This window comes from Muntiacus reevesi, chromosome 4 (genome assembly GCF_963930625.1).
Source record: "Muntiacus reevesi chromosome 4, mMunRee1.1, whole genome shotgun sequence".
NCBI classification, from domain to species: Eukaryota; Metazoa; Chordata; class Mammalia; order Artiodactyla; family Cervidae; genus Muntiacus; species Muntiacus reevesi.
The window spans coordinates 106,570,145-106,590,208 of record NC_089252.1 but is presented as its reverse complement, the minus strand read 5'-3'; the positions used below and the strand labels follow the sequence as shown (position 1 = coordinate 106,590,208).

General features: G+C 48.3%; 1 protein-coding gene across 1 annotated transcript in view; it reads left to right on the top strand.

Moving 5' to 3' along the window:
- The first annotated feature begins 3,857 nt into the window (after positions 1-3,857).
- The window catches only part of DNAH1 (dynein axonemal heavy chain 1), a 74,730-nt gene continuing 58,523 nt past the window's right edge, over positions 3,858-20,064 (top strand). The window contains exons 1-7 of the mRNA XM_065935348.1: positions 3,858-4,193; positions 4,986-5,058; positions 7,289-7,463; positions 7,891-8,047; positions 8,999-9,131; positions 11,378-11,539; positions 12,113-12,365. Coding sequence (XP_065791420.1) covers positions 3,858-4,193; positions 4,986-5,058; positions 7,289-7,463; positions 7,891-8,047; positions 8,999-9,131; positions 11,378-11,539; positions 12,113-12,365 — 1,289 coding nt within the window. The remainder of the gene's footprint in view (positions 4,194-4,985; positions 5,059-7,288; positions 7,464-7,890; positions 8,048-8,998; positions 9,132-11,377; positions 11,540-12,112; positions 12,366-20,064) is intronic.

Below are 20,064 nucleotides of genomic sequence, written 5' to 3'. Positions count from 1 at the left end.
GTTTTTTTCTTTCTTTCTTTCTTCTTTTATTTTTAACCAGGATTTAGAGAGGACCCTTTAGAGTTGTTGCTCTCACTTTGAAAACAGCTTTTGGCCATTTTGTCTCTTTCTCCAGAAAAGTCTGGGAGGGGAGATGGATAATGGAGGCTGGATTTGAGAGCCTAGACGGCTGATGCTTTCCCGACGACCCCCATCCAGCCGCCCGGAGGTGGCCCAGTCTAGGGTGAAGGAGCTGCGCGAGTCTGGGCGGGAGGAACCAAGTCAGGCGTTGTGTAGGGGACATCAGTGCAGACCTGCGGAGGTTTGCTGACGGAAGCTTCCCGCGAGCCTTGCCGGATGGTCCCGCCCCTTAGCAACGGACCCAGCGGACCCAGCGTCTCTCCATAGAGACGGGCAGCCGGACCCCACACGGTTTGCGGTGGAGCCGTTAGGTCGGTAGGTAGGTCGGTGGGCCTGAGGGATGGCAGGACCAACACCTGCTGGGGGACCTCGATAAGGCGCGGAGGGCAAGGGTACAGCAAGGAGGACGCCCTCCTGGCTCAGGGTTCACATTCCTGCCCACGAGCCCGCAAGCGGTTTCTTGTCTTTGGTTAGTGGCAAGGGAGTGGGGCACGCTTTCAAACAATCTTGTAGATAAGTTCCATACTGACGAGACCACTTTTTAAAATTTTTATGTTTTTTTGCTCTGCCCCCATGCTGAGAATGTAGCCCTCTCCTCCTCATTTCCTAAGAGAAAAAGAGCCAGGTTTCTGGTCCTCATCGGCCATCCAGCCCCTCTCCGGAGCCTGACCACTGTCCAGTCTTTAGTCCTCAGTGTCTCATCTGTAAATTGGCAGAGTGCTGCTGCAGCTGTCTCACAGGACTTACAGAGATCAACTTCCTCCCTTATTTTCCCCGTTCATTCAGTCATTTGCGCACTCACTCACCAAATGCTCTCTAGGCACCTGCCATGTGCCAAGCCCATGCTAGTCCCTTGCTAGGTGTTGAGGTTCCAGAGATGAATGCTGCTTGATAATTGTTGCATTTGAACTTGAACGGAACCCTAATATGTGAAACAGATAAAGGCGCAGGGTCCTTGTTGGGTGGCTCAGAAGGGGTGGGTGGCTCAGAAGCCCTTGTGCTTAGGCACTCACCTTGCTGAGCCTCTGGGCTCCTTGGCACACAGTTTGAGAACCACTGTTGTGAAGCCCAGGACAAGGATCTTTAGGCTAGCCAGAGGCGGAGACCTCAGTTTCTGTTATGGTTCTGCCACTTCTTGGCTGTGTGCCTTTCCCGAGTTTCTTAGCTTCTCTGGACCTTAGTTTCCTTGTTTATGGATTGGTGATTCTAGTAGTACCTTTCGCTTGTTCATCTGTGTCCATTCAGCCGAGTGCCTGGCAGGTGGTCAGGTCACACAGGGTTGAATGTCTGTGAATCCAACCCAAAGCTTCCTCTTGACTCAAACCAGTAGGGCTCCCAGGTAATCTTACTGGGGAGAAACAATAACTTGTGTTCACATTCCAGTGCCTTTTGAGCAGGTCACTTAACCTTCCTGAGCCTCGTTTTCCCCACCTCTGAATCTCTGAGAATTGAAAATAGTCTCAGTTCCCACCTCAGAGATTTAAACAAGATGATGTATGAACTACATCTGAACTCTCAGCGCCTGTCACCGTTTCCAGCGCTGCACCTTCCAGGGCCACCTCGCCCTCCCACCGGCCAGTTCCCTCACACAAATGAGAGGGTGCCCAGCGGAGGCCTTGCCGGAGACCATGTCCTCTCTCTCACACCAGCCACACCCATTCCCGTGTACAGGCTGCCGTCACCTGTGAGACTGTGACAGGAGGCAGAGGTCTTTCTGCCTGCCTGCCTGCTTGTCTATCTGTCACTGGTCCTGTGCATACTGGTGAAGTCCAGCTGTCCAGAGCTGGGTGAGATTGGAAGGGATCCTTCGATCCTTGTGTAGGGTTGAGAGATGGAGGGGAAACAGGATTCTGAGTCTGCACCTCCCTCTCACATCTTCCGTCTTGGGACATGCCTGAATACATACCTCACTGCCAACCTGCTCAGAGGGAAAGGGCCCCCAGGGGCAGCACATCCACCTGTCACTGACTCCTTTTGCCCCCATCAGCACTGCAGCTTCCTGGATGCTTCTGCACCTGTTAGGTCTGTCAGTCTTGTAACATACCAGGAAACAGCCACGTGCATTCAAGCCTATCTGAGAACCAGGGAGACCAGGGAATGGAATGCCTTTGTGTGGGGCTTTGACCTAGCCTCTCGAAGCCATGCTCTTTCTGTTTGGTGATTTTGTTCAAAGATGAAACAGATACCTGTGGATTTGCAGCCATGGTGGGGCCGAGCCCCAGTGGGTCCTTTGTCTTCAAGATGCTCTGGGAAGGGCTGGTGACAGTCAGACAGGTGAACCAGATTCAGTGTCATTTTCAGCACCTGCCCCGGGGGACGGCTGGCCACCAGGGAGCAGATTCAGGGAGCAGAGTTCTGGTGGGACGTGCTTGACTGGTGGAAAGCTGATTGGCCTTTGGCCTCGCAGTGTGGGGCTTGCTGCCAGAACACCATCTGCACTTCCTGTGCCTTCAAGTGGTCTTGCCAACTCACCACTGCCTTCTTAGAAATGGACTCCAGCAGCTGCAGGATGCTTTGACACTGCTGGATAGCTTTGCCCCAGACATTCTGGCTGCCCACCCCACCCTTCTGGTCAGGCCAGGCAAGATTCCCCTGCCATGAACTAATAGAGGCCTGCACCGGCCAGTCCCACCAGGCTAAAATGGAGATAACAGAGCACCAAACACGCAGCTGAAAGAGAGGCCTGTCCCACAGCTCCTGCATGCAGCGGGTGGGAAATGGGACAGGGCAGTGGGAGGGGGCCTTATTTGGACCAGACCTCTGTTTCTTTTTGTTGAGACGCCCTCCTTTAAATTGACATTTCTATTGAGATAATTGTAGACTCACTGCCTTTTTAAAAAAAAAATTTTTATTGAGTATAGTCTGTTTACAATGTTGTCCCAATCTCTGCTGTACAGTGAAGTGACCCAGTCATATACATATAGTCATTTTAAAAAGTATTCTTTTCCATTATGGTTTATCCTAAGGGATTGGATCCACTGGAGAAGGGATAGGCTACCCACTCCAGTATTCTTGGGGTTCACTTGTGGCTCAGCTGGTAAAGAATCTGCCTGTAATGTGGGAGACCTGGGTTCGATCCTTGGGTTGGGAAGATCCTGTGGAGAAGGGAAAGGCTACCCACTCCAGTATTCTGGCCTGGAGAATTCCCTATAGTCATGGGGTCGCAAAGAGTCAGACACGACTGAGCGACTTTCACTTCACTTTTTCAGGAGGTTGGATCTAGTTCCCTATGCTATACAGTAGGACCTTATTGTCCATTTATCCTGTAGGCAGTAGTTTGCATCTACCAACCCCAAACTCCCAGTCCATCCTTCTCCCTCCACCCCCACCCCCCACCCTGGCAACCACAAGTCCAATCTTTATGTTTGTGAGTCTGTTTCTGTTTCATAGATGGTTTCATTTGTGCCATATTTTAGGTTCCACATATAAGTGATATCATGTGATATTTGTCTTTCTCTGTCTGACTTATATCAGTTAGTATGATAATCTCTAGGTCTATCCCTGTTTCTATAAATGGCATTTTTTTTTTTTTTTTGCAGCTGAGTAATATTCAGATTAGGAGAGTACTCCCCTCTCTGTTCTCCATGCCTGGGGGCTGGGGCATGTTGTGGGGTGGCTGACTAGACATCCCTGTACTCTGGCAGCCCTGGGAGCTGAGCTGAGGCTGACCAGGGCCCAGTGGACGTCAGTGTCTTGTCCTAGGAGCTCTGACTGGTACATCACCCTGAGAAAGCAACATGGAGCAGCCTAACAGAGAAGGCCACAGCTCAGGAAGGGCCTCTCAGGGCCGAGAGTGCAGATGGACCTCTGCGGGCCCGGAATGTAATCTGAAAGACCTGGAACGTGACCTGGGGAGGATTCTTCAGGGACCAGATTCTGGGTCACAGAAACTTCCTCCGAGCCCTGACCTTAAGACCCCACCTTTACCTCTGCCTGTGACCCCACCCATGCCCTCAGACTTGGGGCAGCCCCGGAAGTTGCCCCTGACAGGCACTGACAAGAAGTACCCCCTGATGAAGCAGCGTGGGTTCTACTCTGACATCCTCAGCCCCGGAAGCTTGAATAAACTTGGGGTGAGTGTGGCAGCTGTGCCCTATGGAGCCTGAGCCTTCCTTGTGGATGCCATTTGCCCTTTCTTCCTTTCATCTATCTGTCCATGTGCCTATCAGTCTAGCCGTTTTCTACCCACCCACCCATCGGCCCATCCATCCCTGGTGACAGGATGCCAGGATTGTCATCCATATGCCCAATGTCCTGGGGCAGTGGGTTGGTGGGGAAATACTTCCCCAGTTCTGGCTGGGGAGTGGGTCCTGGGACAAGGTCGTGTACCGCTGAGATCTACAAGATAGGTATGAATTTGCTGGGTAGGATGGGGTCTGGAGGGTGCTCCAGGCCGGGGGAACAGAAGGTACAAAGATCGGAGATCCCTGACAGGCCATGGCCCATGTAGAGAGACAGAGGGTGGGGGGAGGATGGAGAAGGGAAGGGATATAACTAGAGGAGAGTGAGAAGGGCCCCATGGGTCCCGTACAGCCTTTGGATGCTTTTAGGCAGAGGACCTCTGTCTTGTGGCCCAGCCCCTGGACACACGCCAGGAGTGTTCTCAGAGTGAGGAGGGGGCCTGTGCATGACCAGAACGGGGTTGGGCCCGGGTGTCCCAGGTATCCATAGCTTGTCACCCAGTTTGGCCTCTGAATGGGAATTGTGCAAATTCCTCTCCGTTGATTCTTTCCCATCCCTGTCCCTGTGCCCCTGGAGGGCAGCCTAGTGGGCTCAGGGAAGACACTTGGCCTTGGGGGTCCTTCCAGATCCTGCCTGTCCTCAGGATGTTTACGCTCCCTCAAGGCTGTGGGGTTTGGTTTCAGGAAGTGTGCCATGGACCCTGCACAAACCTGGACCTCCTGGAGCAGGCCGACCTTGACAAGTTCACCCCGGAAGGTCAGTGCCCAGCGGGGCCGGGTGGCTGGGTGCCTTCAAAAGCAGGGCCTCAGGCCTGAGGGAGATTGTCTCCTCTTAGCTGAGGGTCTCAATTTCCTCCACTGTTAAAATGGGGATAATAAGACACACGGTGCTTTGCCAGGGCCCGGCTCGTGGTGAGTGCTCCGTGAAGTGCAGGTGCTTAGTCGTAACTCTCGGCAAAGCTCTGTGTGGTTAGGATGCCCAGATGCACTGGGGCTGCCGAGGTCTGGGGCCTCGTTTCCCTCAGCCTGGATGGGGACAGTGGGACATTGACAGGTATATTTCTTGCCTTCCCTGGAACATGGGCTTGGAGGAGTTGAGGACTGTGTCTGAGCTGTTATCCAGCTCAGGCCACAGCACTGGAAACAAGGCTTGGAGCAGGAAGGTGCCGGGGAGGTCACTGCTGGGGAGGGGAAGAAGGAAGCTCCTCTCAGGCTCCAGGATGAGTCTTGTAAGGTCTGGGACAGGCCTGCAGGGTGTGGGGCAGCCCCCGGTGGCAGAAGGGAGCAGAGGGTGGTTCCAAGAGAGGCAGTGAGCAGGGAGGGGCCCTGAGAGGCAATGAGGAATTGGGTGGGGACCCTCCTGACTGGCCAGCAGGCAGGACACCCCCTTCGATCAGGCCCAGGTCCTCCATGGTCCCGGCTGTCTGCCCTTCCTATCTACCCCCAGGAGAGGCCTGCTGTGTGCTGGCACTGTCCAGACTCACCTTCTTGGGACCCACAAGCCTCTTGGGGGAGTCTGTGACTCCCCAGCAGTGGCAGAGGAAACATCACATGTATGTGCCTCTGTGCAGTGATCTGAGGATGCAGCCTACTGTGGTCAGCAGTTTTACAAGTATCTGTGGCCCAGAAAATGGTTACAGACCACAGATCAAGGGCTTTGGGAGACTGGGAATGGTGCTCCCACCATCCATTGCGGGGGAAGGGACGGGGGAAGGGGTGGTCAGCAGTTTTGTGTCCCCACCCACATGAGGAAGAGCAGCCCAGAAGGGTCACAGAATGGTGGCAGTCAAGGTTCTTGGCAGAAGGCTGTGTGGAGGCCTGGGAAGATGCCTAGGGCACTGGACCTGCAGGGGCGGGGTCAGGGGCATGGGCTGGCTTTGCTGTCCTCACCCTAGCTCCTCTTTGGCTCTTGAGATGCAGGGCCAGGCTCAGAAGCTCAGGATTTTGGGGATGGGGTATGTTACGGACCCACAGGCTCAAGAGCAGATGATTAGGGATCTGAAAACTGCCTCCAGTCCAGGACTTTTTGCTAGCATTGTGTTCCCTCAGCACATGACAGCTCTGATAAAAGAGCCGACTTCGCTGCAGGCAGGATGGCCCCTGCTCAGCCTCTGGAAGCTTCTGTAGAGCCTGTAGAGTGGGGACACCCAAGGTGGACCCTCCTGCAACGTGGCTACATCTTGACCCAGAAGTGTGAGGCCCAGGAAGGGGGTTACTAGGACCTCCCAGGGGAGTGGTTGGGGGCCATCACTGAGTAGTCCAAAGGGGCCCCCTCCACCCGGCCCTGGGAAAGGTGGCTCATCCCCCGAAGCTTTTTCCCACACCCCCTCCCTACCTCTCTGGCTTGCCTGAGACTCCTTCCCACTTAACATCTTGAGTCCTGGAAAACTGAAATGTCACCCTACCAGTGGGTCTCTCTCTCCAGTGCCCCACCCTCAGAACTGGAACGGAAGCCTGTCTGAGGAGGGATGGCCCTTTTGTGACTTGGGGGATCCCGTGGGGGCAGGGTGGTGGTGCTACCCTCTTCTACAGTGTCCAGGATGCCTTAAGTCTGGAAGCGGTCCCAGTGAGTGCATGGCATTCAGACCACAGATGCTTGGCAGGGCCTGTGGGATGGGGATGGCAGGAACCCACCCAGACATGCAGGGAGCTACCACTTCACCTTCCTGTCCATCTGTAATCCTGGCGGGTAGTTTGATTCAGCACCTGGCTTGAGCAACAGCCGCTGGCACCAGGGTCACGGGTAGCATGGAGGAGAACGGTCGAGCAGACTGGCTCTGGGCAGGGAGAGCACGACCCAAAACAGGCCTGCCGGAGCCCCTTGTCCCCCAGGCTCCGGATCCCCCGGGGCTCCCAATGCACACCTGGCCTCTCCCTGCCTCAGGCCCGCTCTGAACTCCCCCTGCCCCAAAGCCACATGCCTGCTCCCTGCCCAGCATGGAGCTGGGGGTGTCGGGCCCCACCTGAGTCCCCGCCCCTGCCCGCAGTCAGAACCTTTGAGGTTTCTGAGGACTTCGAGGAGTGCCTGGAGCACGAGCGCATCGGGTCCACCACCAAGCTGCTCACCCAGACTGACTTCCCGCTGCAGGCCTACGAGCCCAAAGTGCAGGTGCCCTACGTGGTGCTGCCGGGCCAGTGCCCCCGCAAGATTGAGATCGAGAGGTATGGCTGGGTTGGCAGTGGGAGGTGGCATCTACCCACCGCAAGGGGAGACGGATGGTAGGCAGCTAGGTGACCATCCTCACGGCAGAGATTACCAGGATGGGTCTGTGTTGCAAGCGTTCCAATCAGCTCTTCTAGCCCTTTGGTTTCTTAATGGAAACACGTTGCTTTCCTTGATGTGAAATCAGGGAGGGTGGCTCTTAAGTCACTGTGGTGGAACTGCAGGCAGGACGCAAGGGTATTTGGGGCCCTGGAGAGTGGCTCCAGCCACCACACCACTTCCTGATGGATTCCAGAGAATATAGGACCCGAGGGGTCCCTGAGCCACACCTTTAACTGCCTCAACTCCACGGGCCCTTGCTGACACCCGACGGGGCAACTCACCTGAGCTGAGCTGTTATGAGGTCCCTTCGTGTCCCTCGGGCAGGAGGAAGCAGCTCTACCTGAGCCTGGACATCGAGCAGTTGCTGGCCAACGAGGGCATCGACTCCGACAAGCTCATGCCCAGGCACCCAGACCCCCACAACCCCCAGACGATTGAGCAGGGTCATGACCCACTCTTCCCCATCTATCTCCCACTGAAGGTGAGTCTAGCGTCCATGGAGAGCTGATGGTCAGGAGATGGAGGTGCAGGACCTGAGCAGAGGGGTCAGATTCAAAAGGGGAATCCCCTAGCCATGACAAGCACTTGCGTGTCAAACAGGACATCCGCATAGTCAGAGCACTGCCCCCACTGCTCCACAGGGGGAGTTTCAACATCCTAGGCTGGGGCATGGTGGGGTGGGGGCGCCCAGCACTCATGAGATGCTGATTCTCTGCTTCTTCTCTGGGAGATTGGGAAGCCTGTGTGCATGAGTTCTGTCCCCACCCCCTCCTCGGGCACCGAGAAGCGGCCCAGGAGGACTATGGAGTAGTGTCCAGTTCCCTTTGACCACTGCGTCTGGGGTCACTGGGCTGGAGAAAGCTGGAGTAGAGGAGGGCACTGGAGTAGTGGAGGCAACCGTTGCAGCCTCTTTGGAGTTCTGTGTGGAAATGGAGTCCAGGAAGGAGAAAGAGAGAGCATAGCCTACTCTGGTTTTCACCCACCTCCCTGCCCTTCTCTCCATGGCCCTGACTGTCTCTTGCCTGGCAGTGCGTCTGGAGAGACAGAGTGGAATCTCGATGCACATCACCCTCCTGACAACCTGAATCTCTATCATTTCCGAGTCAGGGTGGGCGCTCAGGAAAATCCAAGGATGGCCTCTTCCACTGATCTTGAGCTGGGTGGTCCTGGCCAGTGGGAGAGAGGGCCTGCTGTGAGTCCCCAGCCACCCCTCTGCCTGAACCTCAGGGTAACTTGCTTGGACAGGGTTTCACGGAGCCAGACCCCACAGAACCCTGTGAGCAGCAGAGGAGGCACTCGGGCCCCTGGCCTCCAGACTTCAGCATCTGCATCCGGGGAGGAGGCTGCTCGGGCACCTCTAGCCTCGCATGCTCAGCCCACAGGGGCTGTCAGGGCGCGCTGCCTCTGCCCAGCACCTGCTGTCTTCTCGTAGGTGTTTGACAATGAGGAGTTTGACTGCCGGACTCCCATCGAGTGGATCAACATGGGCTTGGAGCCAGGGTCTCAGCACAGGAAGCCTGTCCCTGGCAAAGCCCTCCTGCCCACCGATGACTTCCTGGGGCACGGTGAGCAGGGCCAGCGGGGGCAGGGAGGATGGGATCTTGGTCTGCACCATCCTGTCCCGGCAGCAACCCAGCCATGGACTCCTCAGCTGTCCTGGGCCTCAACCGTGGGAGGCGGTGGCCCCACATTTTGGGGCCTCCCTCCCAGCTGGGATTCAGGCCAGTGGGGAGGAAAGGCAGGGGACCAGGGATGACATGGATTGATGGGCAGGAGAGGGGACAGCTGGGTGGTGCCTTAAAAAGAAGTCTTTGACTTATTGGTAATGAAAAATATGTACGCTCATTAGACATGTTCAAGTGTGTATAAGGGGCACAATTCAAGCCCCTCCACTCTATCACCCAGAAACTCCTCTGCCCCACCTGCATCTGTGGCCTCTTGGCTTTCTCCTCTGCCTGGACAGCACACACACTATGACACACTCAGGCACTTGCTTTCAGACACACACATTCACAAGCCCACTGTCACACTCACCCACCATCCCTCACACACATGTACAGTCATACGCACATTTTTGCCACACAGACACGCATGCCGACAGTCACCCATTCACAGCTGCTGCCACACCCACACGCACATCCCCACAGTAACGTTGCACACTTTTGCCAGACCTTAAACGTGTCTGTGTCTGTCCTTCCTTTGGTCTGCTGCTGTCCAGAACAGAGCCAGGCTGACTGTCCATGGTTCCTGGCCTGGCCTGCGTGACTAGTCTCCACGTAGGCATCCTAGGAAGGTCCCGGTCTTGAGATTGAAGGTGGCCGTCCCCTTGTGCAGGGCAGGGGCGTCTCTGCTCTAGCCCAGTGTGTGGATGTGCCGCTGTGGAGTGGGGAGTGAGCCCAGTGGGCCGGCGCCCAGGCGGGAGATAGGACTCTAGAGCCACGCTGGTTCTCAGACTGCTAAACCTCCAGGGGGCCCACAGCAAGTCCATTGTGCAAGCTGTAAGTTTGTGTTTCAATTTAAAAACGCATTAATGCTGGAATCAATTTCTCTGAACTAGACAAGAAACCCAGAATGATCATTTTACTTTGGACTTAATTACAAAAATAATTTAACTCAACTGTTCCCAGATCTCCAATTCTTGGTGATAAAAGCAGAAAGTTTGGGGCTGCATTAACCTTAAATGTACCAGGTAGTGGCTTCCCCGAGGTGCTCCTGCCTGTTCCGCTTCACACGGTCCGGGCCCTCAGCGGCAGCTCTAATGGGAGGAGGGACATGTCGGGAGCCTTTCTGCCAGGGACCTCTGCTTTCTGCTCGGGGCTTCTTGTGACATCTTTCCCTCTTAAGTTGAGCCAAGAACAGGTCAGCATTTTCAGGAAGGAAACTAATTAGGACGAGAAGGGAAAAGTCAAACAGAACCAAAGCTGGTGAGGTTTATCACACAGCAAACTCCTGTTCTCACCTGCCTGGTATCAGTCAGCGGGAGCATTTGCTTGGAATTCCAGCCCGGAAAGGATACATACACAGTATGACTTCAGACTCTGTGAGATACGCAAACAGGGTGAGTGGTCAGAGAGTGCCGGGGGCAGAGGTGCTATTTTAGGCAGAGATACTTCTCCAAGGAAAAGCCACTTGAGCAGGGAATGAGCCAACATCAAGGTGATGTGGGCGAAGACTGTTCCAGACAGAGGGCGCAGTCACACTGAGGCCCTGAGGCAGGAGCAAGCTCTAGAGTCAGGAGTAGCCAGACATCCCGTGTGGCTAGAGAGGGATGAGGGAGGGAGGCAGTGAGAGGAGTCAAAATTTTTAGCCAAGGGCGTGGGCACATCCTGACCAAACAGGCCCTGAGGCCTACTCTGAAGCCATTGCAGGGGAGCAGTCTTCTTCTACCCTGCCCTGCTCTGATGGAGGGGCTGGGGGCTCAGCTCCCACATGCAGCCTCAGGACTTCCCTCGGCCTTGAAAGTGTCCAGTGGGATGTGGCGAGCTTTACACCTAGATCCTCAACCAGATCTGTTGGCTTCAGGCTTTCCTGCCTCCTGGTCCCAGTCCTGCTGGCCTGTCTCTCGCTGCCCTGATGGAGCCTTGCAGAGACCAGAGCAGAGAGGCCTGGTCCTTCTGGCTCCTCCTGCCCAGCTCAGCTGGGAGGACGCAGGCCCCCCACTCTGCTGCAGTCAGAGAACGGGAATCAGTGTGGTGGGAGAGGGGCCAGATCGGTTGACCACCGAGAACTTTCCTAGCACCCACTGCCCGCATGCAGCAGCCTCTCTTCACCCCATCGCCGGGGGCACTGATGGACTCCCCTCCTGTTTCAGAGGACCCCAAGAGTCAGAAGCTGCAGTACAAATGGTGCAATGTTGGTGTCCTGGACTATGACAAGGAGAAGAAGCTGTACCTAGTACACAAGACGGCTGAGGATGGCTTAGTGCGCGATGAGATGGGGAAGCCTATCCTGAATGGAGGGGTCACGCCTGAAGGTACGAGGTCTCTGCCCCTGCCTCAGCAGACCCCCAGTTCAGGCCCGGCCTGGCCTGTGACTGAGGCCAGCCCCTGCCCAGGGCATAAGCAGCTGAGGCCTGAACTCCCCCTTGCTCCCTCGTCCTGTGGCTGGCTGTCCCCCAACCAGTGAGAATCAGAGGACCCACACTCAGAGAGCCCAGGGAGGACAGCTGGTCAGTTTGATATGTCACCTCTGAGCAGCTGGCAGTGGTGTTTTTCAGTGTCCTGTTGAGAAGGAGCCCGAGGCCCGTCACTGAGTGATGTCTGCCCTGGATGTGGCTTCCAGGAATGGGCGCTTGAATAGCCCACCCCTGTGAAACCCCTTGGCTGTGCCCAGCTTTTCACAGTTAACAAAGCACTTTCACATCCAACCATGACAACCTGTGGTGTGGGCAGTGCAGGGAGCGTTGTCACACCCCTTTCACAGACAGGATGGGGTCACTTGCTCAGGGCCGCCGTGCATCGGTGGCAGAGCCAGGCTGGAATCTAGTGCTCCTGCCCGAGGGCCCCATTGGCTATTCCTTTGTCCCTCCAACCCACCCTCCCCCCAGGAAGGCCACCCCTCCTGATCTGTCAGTACTGGGTGCCAAGGATCCAGCTCCTCTTCTGTGCTGAGGACCCATGTGTGTTCACACAACGTGTGGTCGAAGCCAATGCCCTGCGCAAGAACACGGAGGCACTGCTGCTATACAACCTGTACGTGGACTGCATGCCCTCCGAGGGCCAGCGGCTTGTCAGTGAGCAGAGCCTGAACAAGATCAAGCAGTGGGCCATGAGCACGCCTCGGATGCGCAAAGGGCCCTCGTGAGTCCTCCCCACCCAGACCCTTCCCCACACCCCAGCAGCGCCTCCTCCAGGGAGCTGTCCAGTAGGGAGGAGCTAGGGCTGCCCTGCATGTGAGAGGGGTACTCTCCCCATGCTCATCTGTCTGGGGCTGTCTTGCCCACTGTACTATGGACTTCTTGGACCCTGAACTATGCCTTGTTCAGCTCCAGGTCTCTCATTATCAATATGGACTCATGGATTCTTAATTTTATTCCAAGAGTTATAATCTGTTACTACCATTTTTAATTTTCGTGCTCAAATTGTCTCAGAGTTGGCCAGTGGGAGCCTCTTCAGGCTGCTTCCTCTGTCCTCTTGTTAATGTTTCTGTTATTCTTTGAGCATGTCTTTACTTTCTGGCGGGCTTCCCTGGTGGCTCAGAGGTTAAAGCATCTGGCTGCAATGCAGGAGACCAGGGTTCCATCCCTGGGTTGGGAAGATCCCCTGGAGAAGGAAATGGTAACCCATTCCAGTATTCTTGCCTGGAGAATCCCATGGATGGAGGAGCCTAGTAGGCTACAGTCCACGGGGTCGCAAAGAGTCGGACATGACTGAGTGACTTCACTTCACTTCACTTCACTTTCTGGCACAGCAAGAAGTCCCAAGGTCATCTTGCACTTTCGCAGACCCAGCCCTGAAATCAACTATTTCTCCAAGGGGCCCTGCTTCCTCTTGGTGGGGAATTGCATTTAGAAGACAAGATTTTGGCATTAAGATGTGCTCATTGCTCCTGGGAAATCAATGCTTTGAGGCCCTAGGAGATAGACCTAAGCTATACATATTATTTATTTTAACTTATATCATGTTGTAGTGTTATATTACATTGTTACATATAGCCTTCACACATATGTCTAATTATTACATATCTATTTTTTGATCTGTCAAAAATCATGAGTTCATACCGACACCTTCACATTTACTTCAAACCACAGGCCTCATTCTTACTTGTACTTGTTTTTTTACTTCTTTTTCTAAAAGAAATTTGGCTTTTATTCTTCACAGTGTATTTACTTATTTGCTCAGACCTAGGATACACAGAAAGTAATTTCAGTTGCTAATCCGTCCTCTTTGGAGGATAAGCTCTGATAAGTAATCTTTGATATTTGTTTCCTTTTCTTTTTTCTTTTTAGCCTGGGGGCATACGGTGCAAATACTAGGTTCAGAAGTTACTTGGTTTAGTTCTCCCCATCCTTCTGAGTGTGATTCATTCATTTGATGAACTATAGCTTGGTCCATTTATTTTATAAATATAAATACATACATATATGTGTATATATAGAATGTAAGCATAATAGAAGTATATGTATATTATATTATAGAATATATATAATTCATATATTACATTATATGTAATATGTATGTAGTGAGTATATAGAAAATATACATACGTATGTATATATTACTTTTTATATATAATATATATACACATATATAAAATATAGTCAATAGTATATATTACTCAAAAAGATATACTCAGAGATTTGTTACTCTTCACCCTTGTTCATTCTATCCACATCTCCCATCTTTTCTACTGTATTCTCACCCATAGATTACCAGTGTCACTAGTTTCCAGTTTATCCTTTCTGTATTTCTTTTTGCACAAATGATATTCTCATATATATATTTCTTATCCCCCCTGTTACATGAGTAGCACACTATAGATACTCATTTTTATTTTGCCTTTTTCACTTATAATGCATCCTGAGAATCAGTCCTTTTCGGTTCATTGATTCTTCCTTCATTCTCTTTTTACAGCTGCATAGTCGTCTGTTGTGTGGATATACCATGTATCATGGTTTATTCAACCATTTGCTAATACATAGGCATTTAGGTACTTTCCAGCATTTTGCAATGACAAACAGTGCTACAAATGAATAATCTTGTGCACTTATATATTGATACTGACGGAGGTATGACTTTAATATTCCCCCACACGCCAAGAATGCCGGAGTGGGTTGCCATTCCCTTCTCCAGGGGATCTTCCTGACCCAGGGATTGAACCTGGGTCTCCTGCATAGTGGAGTTGCTAGGTAAAAAGATAAGTACTTACTGATCACCAACTTTTCCTCCATAAAGATTTTGTATGCTCACCAGCAATGTGTGAGAGTACCTGGTTCCCCACACCCTTGTTAAGAGTGAGCTGTTTATTATACTATTACATTTTTTTGCCAGTCTGGAAGGTAAGTCTATAAGTATTACAAGTAAGGTTGAATGTCTTTTGAATCTTTTCATATGATTAAGGGCAATTTTTATATCTTTTTGTGACTTGTCCACATTTTTTGCACATTTTTTTTTCTTTTAGGTTTTGGGGTATTTTCCCTCTAATATTAAGGGTTCTTTATATATTAGGGATATTGGTTCTTTAGCTCTGTGATACATGTTGTAAATATTTTCTCCTGGTTTGTCAGCTGTATATTAACTATGCTTATGGTAATTTTGGGGCTTCCTGGTGGCTCAGATGGAAAAGAATCTGCCTGCAATGCAGGAGACCTGGATTCGATCCCTGGGTTGAGAAGACCCCCGGGAGGAAGGCATGGCAACCCCCTCCAGTGTTCTTGCCTGGAGACTCCCCATGGACAGACAAGCCTGGTAGGCTGCAGTCCTTGGGGTCACAGAGTCAGACACAACTGAGCGAGTAAGCATAGCATAACACATGATAATTTTTGCAGTATAACTTAAAAATATGTAAATAATTTTGTTAACCATTTCTTCTATTACATCTGGATTTTGAATCATACTTACAAAGTCTTTCCCTATATTGAGGTTTTCTTCTAGAACTTGTATGGTTTCATGCTTTTGCCTTTTCTATCCTTGATTCATCCTTATGAATGGTGTGTGGTATGGATCCAATTTTATCCTTTTCCAAATGACTAGTGTTCATTAAACATTTTTTAATACCCATCAGCATTTGTTGAAACCTCTGTCTTTGACCTGGTGATTTGAGAGGCCACCTTTATCATACACTAATTTCCATATGTACTTTGGTCTATTTCTGAAATTTCTGTTCTATTCCATTGTTCTGTGTCTATTTACACACTTGTACTACAGTTTTAATTATAGATATTTTGCAGTATGTTTTAATGTCTTGTCAGGCCATTCCCTCTTTGTATTAATAGCTTTTCCCTTTCAGTGTTTTTCTGGCAATTCTTGCATGTTTGTTTGTTTGTTTTAATTATTTATTTTTTTAAAATGGTGGGAAAATATACATAATATAAAATTCACCGTTTTAACCATTTCTAAGTGTACATCTCAGTGGTATTAAGTACATGCACATTATTATCCTGTCATCACTACCATCCATCCACAGAACGTTCATGGTCCCACAGTGAAACTCTGCACCCATTAAACTGTAAGACCCCATTCTCCTCTCACCCAGCCCCTGGCAATCACCATTCTACTTTCTGTCTCTATGAACTTGACTACCTAAGTGCTTCATATGAGTAGAATCATGCATTGCTTGTCCTTTTGTGACTCCTTCTTTCATTTAACATAATGTCTTCTAATATCATCCATGTTGTAGCACACACCAGAATTCCCTTCTTTTTTAAGGCTGAATAATATTCCATTGTACATATATACCACGTTTTGTTTGTCTATTCATCTGTTGATGGACACTTGGCTGCTCCTGTTTTTTGGCTCTTAGGAATAATTCTTCTGTGAAATGGGTATACAAAGATATCTTCATGTCCCTGCTCTCTGTTCTTTGGAGAAGTAGTGGAGTTCCACTTCTTTTCCAAAAGCGGAATTACTAGATCATATGGTAATTCTATTTGTTGCTGTTTAGTTTTTATCTCATTATCATAAATTCAACTCTGTAATTCAGCTACACTTGGAAGGGATAAGGAAAACATAAAACTGAAAAACTGCAGTGAGAGCACAAAGATTATAGGCTATTATGAGTAGGTGGGAAAAGGAATGGTCCGTGGTTAAGATAAAATACAAGTCAAACTTATTAGAGTTATCCACACTCAGCAATGGCAAGCTTCTCGGCAGTCTTGCCAAACCTGGTGCTTGCCAAACCCAAAGCACTCTATGGTTTTCACAGTATCGATGCCCTCCTTCACCTTGCAAAAGACCACGAGCTTGCAACCCAACCACCCAACCTTGGTAGTGTACATGAAAAATGGAACTGTTTATGTGGGTCCAGAATTTGCCATGCACAAGATGCTAGGACCCACTGCTTCAGGGTGATACTTGTTATCAAATTTCTTCTTGTAGTTGACGTGCTGCCAGTGCCTCTCAGGATATGAAGTCCCCACCCAGGTACATAAATCCTGGAATAATGCTGTGACAGTAGGGACCTTGATAACCAGATCCTTTCTCCTCAGTGCTCAGAATACTAAAGTTTTCTGCTGTCTTTGGAACTTTGCATATAGCTCAAAGGAGGCATGGCCCAAGGGCTCACATTGACAGTGAATGTTAAAGAACGCTGTGGGGTTGGCCATGGTGGGGTGGTACAGGTTGGCTCCAGGTGACATCGGTGGTGTTGGCAAAGCCCTATTTTTTAATTTTTTTGAGAAACCACCATCCTGTTTTCCATAGCAATTGCACCATTTTACATTCCCACAGCAGGGCACAAGGGATTCAGATTTCTCCATATCCTCACTGACACTTGTTGTTTTCTGGGTTTTTTTTCTTTATAGTAGCCATCCTAGAGGGTGATTTTGATTTGCATTTTCCTAATGCTTAGTGATGTTGAGCATCTTTTCACGTGCCTATTGGTTGTTTGTGTAGTCTTATTTGGAGAAAAGTGTATTCAAATTCTTTGCTTATATTTTTGGTTCTTTATGTACTCTGGATATTAATCCCTTATCAGATATGTGATTCGAAGATATTTTCTTCCATTCCATGGGTTGCCTTTTTATTCTGTTGATAGTGTCTTTTGTGTAACCAGGACACAGAGGTTTTCATTTTGGTGAAGTCCAATTTGTCCATTTTTCCTTATTGTTATGCTTTTGGCATCATGTATAGAAAATCATCACCAAATCCAATGTCTTGAACCTTTCTTCCATGCGTCCTTTTAAGAATTTTACAGTGTTCGCTCTTATGTTCAGATTTTTTTTATCCATTTTGAGTTAAATTTTGTATATGGTCTTAGGTAAGGGTCCAGCTTCATTCTTTTGCATGTGAATATCCAGTTTTCCTAGCATGAGGTATTAAAAAGGCTATCTTCCCCATTGGATGATGTTGGCACCCTTGTTAAAAATCATTTGCTTATTATATGTGAGGGTTTGTTTCCAGACTGTCTTTTCTATTCCACTGGTCTATCAGACTGTCTTTATGCCAGTACCACATATTTTGATTACTGTAGGTTTGTAATTATTTCTGAAATTGAAAAATGTGTCTTCCTACTTTGTTCTTTTTCAAGTTTGTTTTGGTTATTTGGCCATTCCTTGAGTTCCACATGAAATTTAGGATGGATTTTTATGTTTTTGCAAAAAAAGTTGTTGAGTTTTTGATAGGGAATTGCCATGCTTATTTCTCCATGTGAGCTTTAGTATCAACTGTTCTAGGTCTGTTTTGGAAATGCTTGGTATTTTTATTGGGATTGCATTATATTTTTAAATTACCTTAGGTATAGCTGATGTCTTTGGGATCTTAAATTGACCTATCCAAGAACAAGGCATATTTGTCCATTTATTCAAGTCTACCTTTGTGTCTTTCAAGAGTGCTTTGAAGTTTTACTCACGTAGGTTTTGCATATGACTTATTAAATATTGGATTGGCCAGAAAAGTTGGTTTGCATTTTCCATACAGTGTTATGGAAAAACCCTAATGAATTTTTTGGTTAACGCAATATTTTATCTTCTTTGTTGTTGTTATGAATGGGCTTTCTCTACTGTTAATGTCTATTGATTGATTTCTTTGTACTAATTTACATTCTGTTACCTTCCTGAAATCATTTACTGTTTGAGTTTATCGTTGGTTCTTTAGGGCTTTCTAAGGGCACACTATCTAGAAATAGAGATAGTTTTACTTATTATTTTCCAATTCTTATTCTTCTGATTGGGCTTCCCCAGTGGCTCAGTGGTAAAGAATCCACCTGCAATGCAGAAGCCTCAGGAGACGCGAGTTTGATCCCTGTGTTGGGCACGTCCCCTGGAGGAGGGCATGGCAACCCACTCCAGTATTCTTGCCTGGAGAATCCCATGGACAGAGGAGCCTGGCATGTTACAGTCCATAGGGTCGCAAAGAGTTGGACACAACTGAGGTGACTTAGCACGCGTGCAGTCTTCTAATTACCTTCTCTTGTCTAATTGCAGTCTCTAATTCCTCCAGTACAATATTGGATAGTAAGTGAAGACAGTAGGCATCACTACCTTGTTCCTAATATTAGTGGAAATACCTCTAATGTTTCTCCATTAAGAAAAATGCTAGCTTTGGGGTTTTGTTTATTTAATAATGTACCTGTTGATTTCTGTTTTCTTAAATTTTTGTCATACATTTCTAAATACATTTAAATGTATCAAAAATGTCATACATTTTAAAATACCAATGAAGATAATCATGTTTGTCTCCTTAGATCTATTCCTATGGTGAATTATATTAATTGATTTCTTAATATTGAGTTGGACACGACTGAGCAACTAAACTAAACTGAATACTGAAACAACTTTGCAATCCTTTAATAAATCTCACTTAGCCATGGTGTATCATTTCTTAATGTGGTATTGAGTTTTGTTGGTTAATAGGCTATTTAGAATTTTGTCATTGATATGTGATGTTGGTCTGTAATTTTTTTTGTACTGTCTTTAACAGGTTTGAAGCAAAGTTATACTTACTTCATATAAAGAATTTTGACATTGTCCTTCAGTACTCTGGAACAATTTATATTGCATTGGGGCTATGTGGTCATCCTTTCATAAACCATTTGGACGTGGTACTTTTTTAGTTTTTCTATAACTTAATTTTTCTACAGAAATTGGTCTATTTAAGCTTTGTTTTTCCAATGGAGTCAATTTTGTTATATTTTTTTTTTTCTGGAAAATTATCATTTTGTCTAGATTTTAATATATATTTGCATAGAAATTTGCAATATGATTTAAAATCTTTTTCATTTTAACATTGTCTTCCTTAGTCACCTCTTATTTTGTAGAATTATGTTCTCTTTTTTACTTTATTAAGTTACTTGTGATTTGTTTGGATTGTTAATTTAAAAACATAGGATTTAGGATTATTAATTTGATTGTTTATTACATCTTTATCATTCTACTTTTGTTTTTATTATTTCCTTCCTTTTGGCTTATGTTTTGCTATATTCATAGTTTGTGTGCATGTGTGTATTTGTCCTGGGTGTTTAATTCACTTATTTACATTCTTGTTGATAAATGGGTTTAAGGCTATGAATTTCCTTCTGATAACTTTAAAAATGCAACAGTCCACAGATTCTGATATGTAGTACTTCATTTTTTTATTACAAAAATTTGATTTTTATTTTCTATTTCATTATAGAGTTTAATATGAGGTTTTAAGTTTCCATGTGGAAAGTACTTGCTAAAATGTTAGTAATTTTTAGTTTGTTGTATTGAGATCAGAGAGTGTTATTTATAATGTTTCTACTATATAGAACTTGCTGGTATTTTCTGTATGACAGTATGTAATCAGTGTTTGCGAATGTTCCATTTGCACTTGAGAAGACGTGTATTCCTATTATTAAGGTACAAAAGTTTTATATATACAT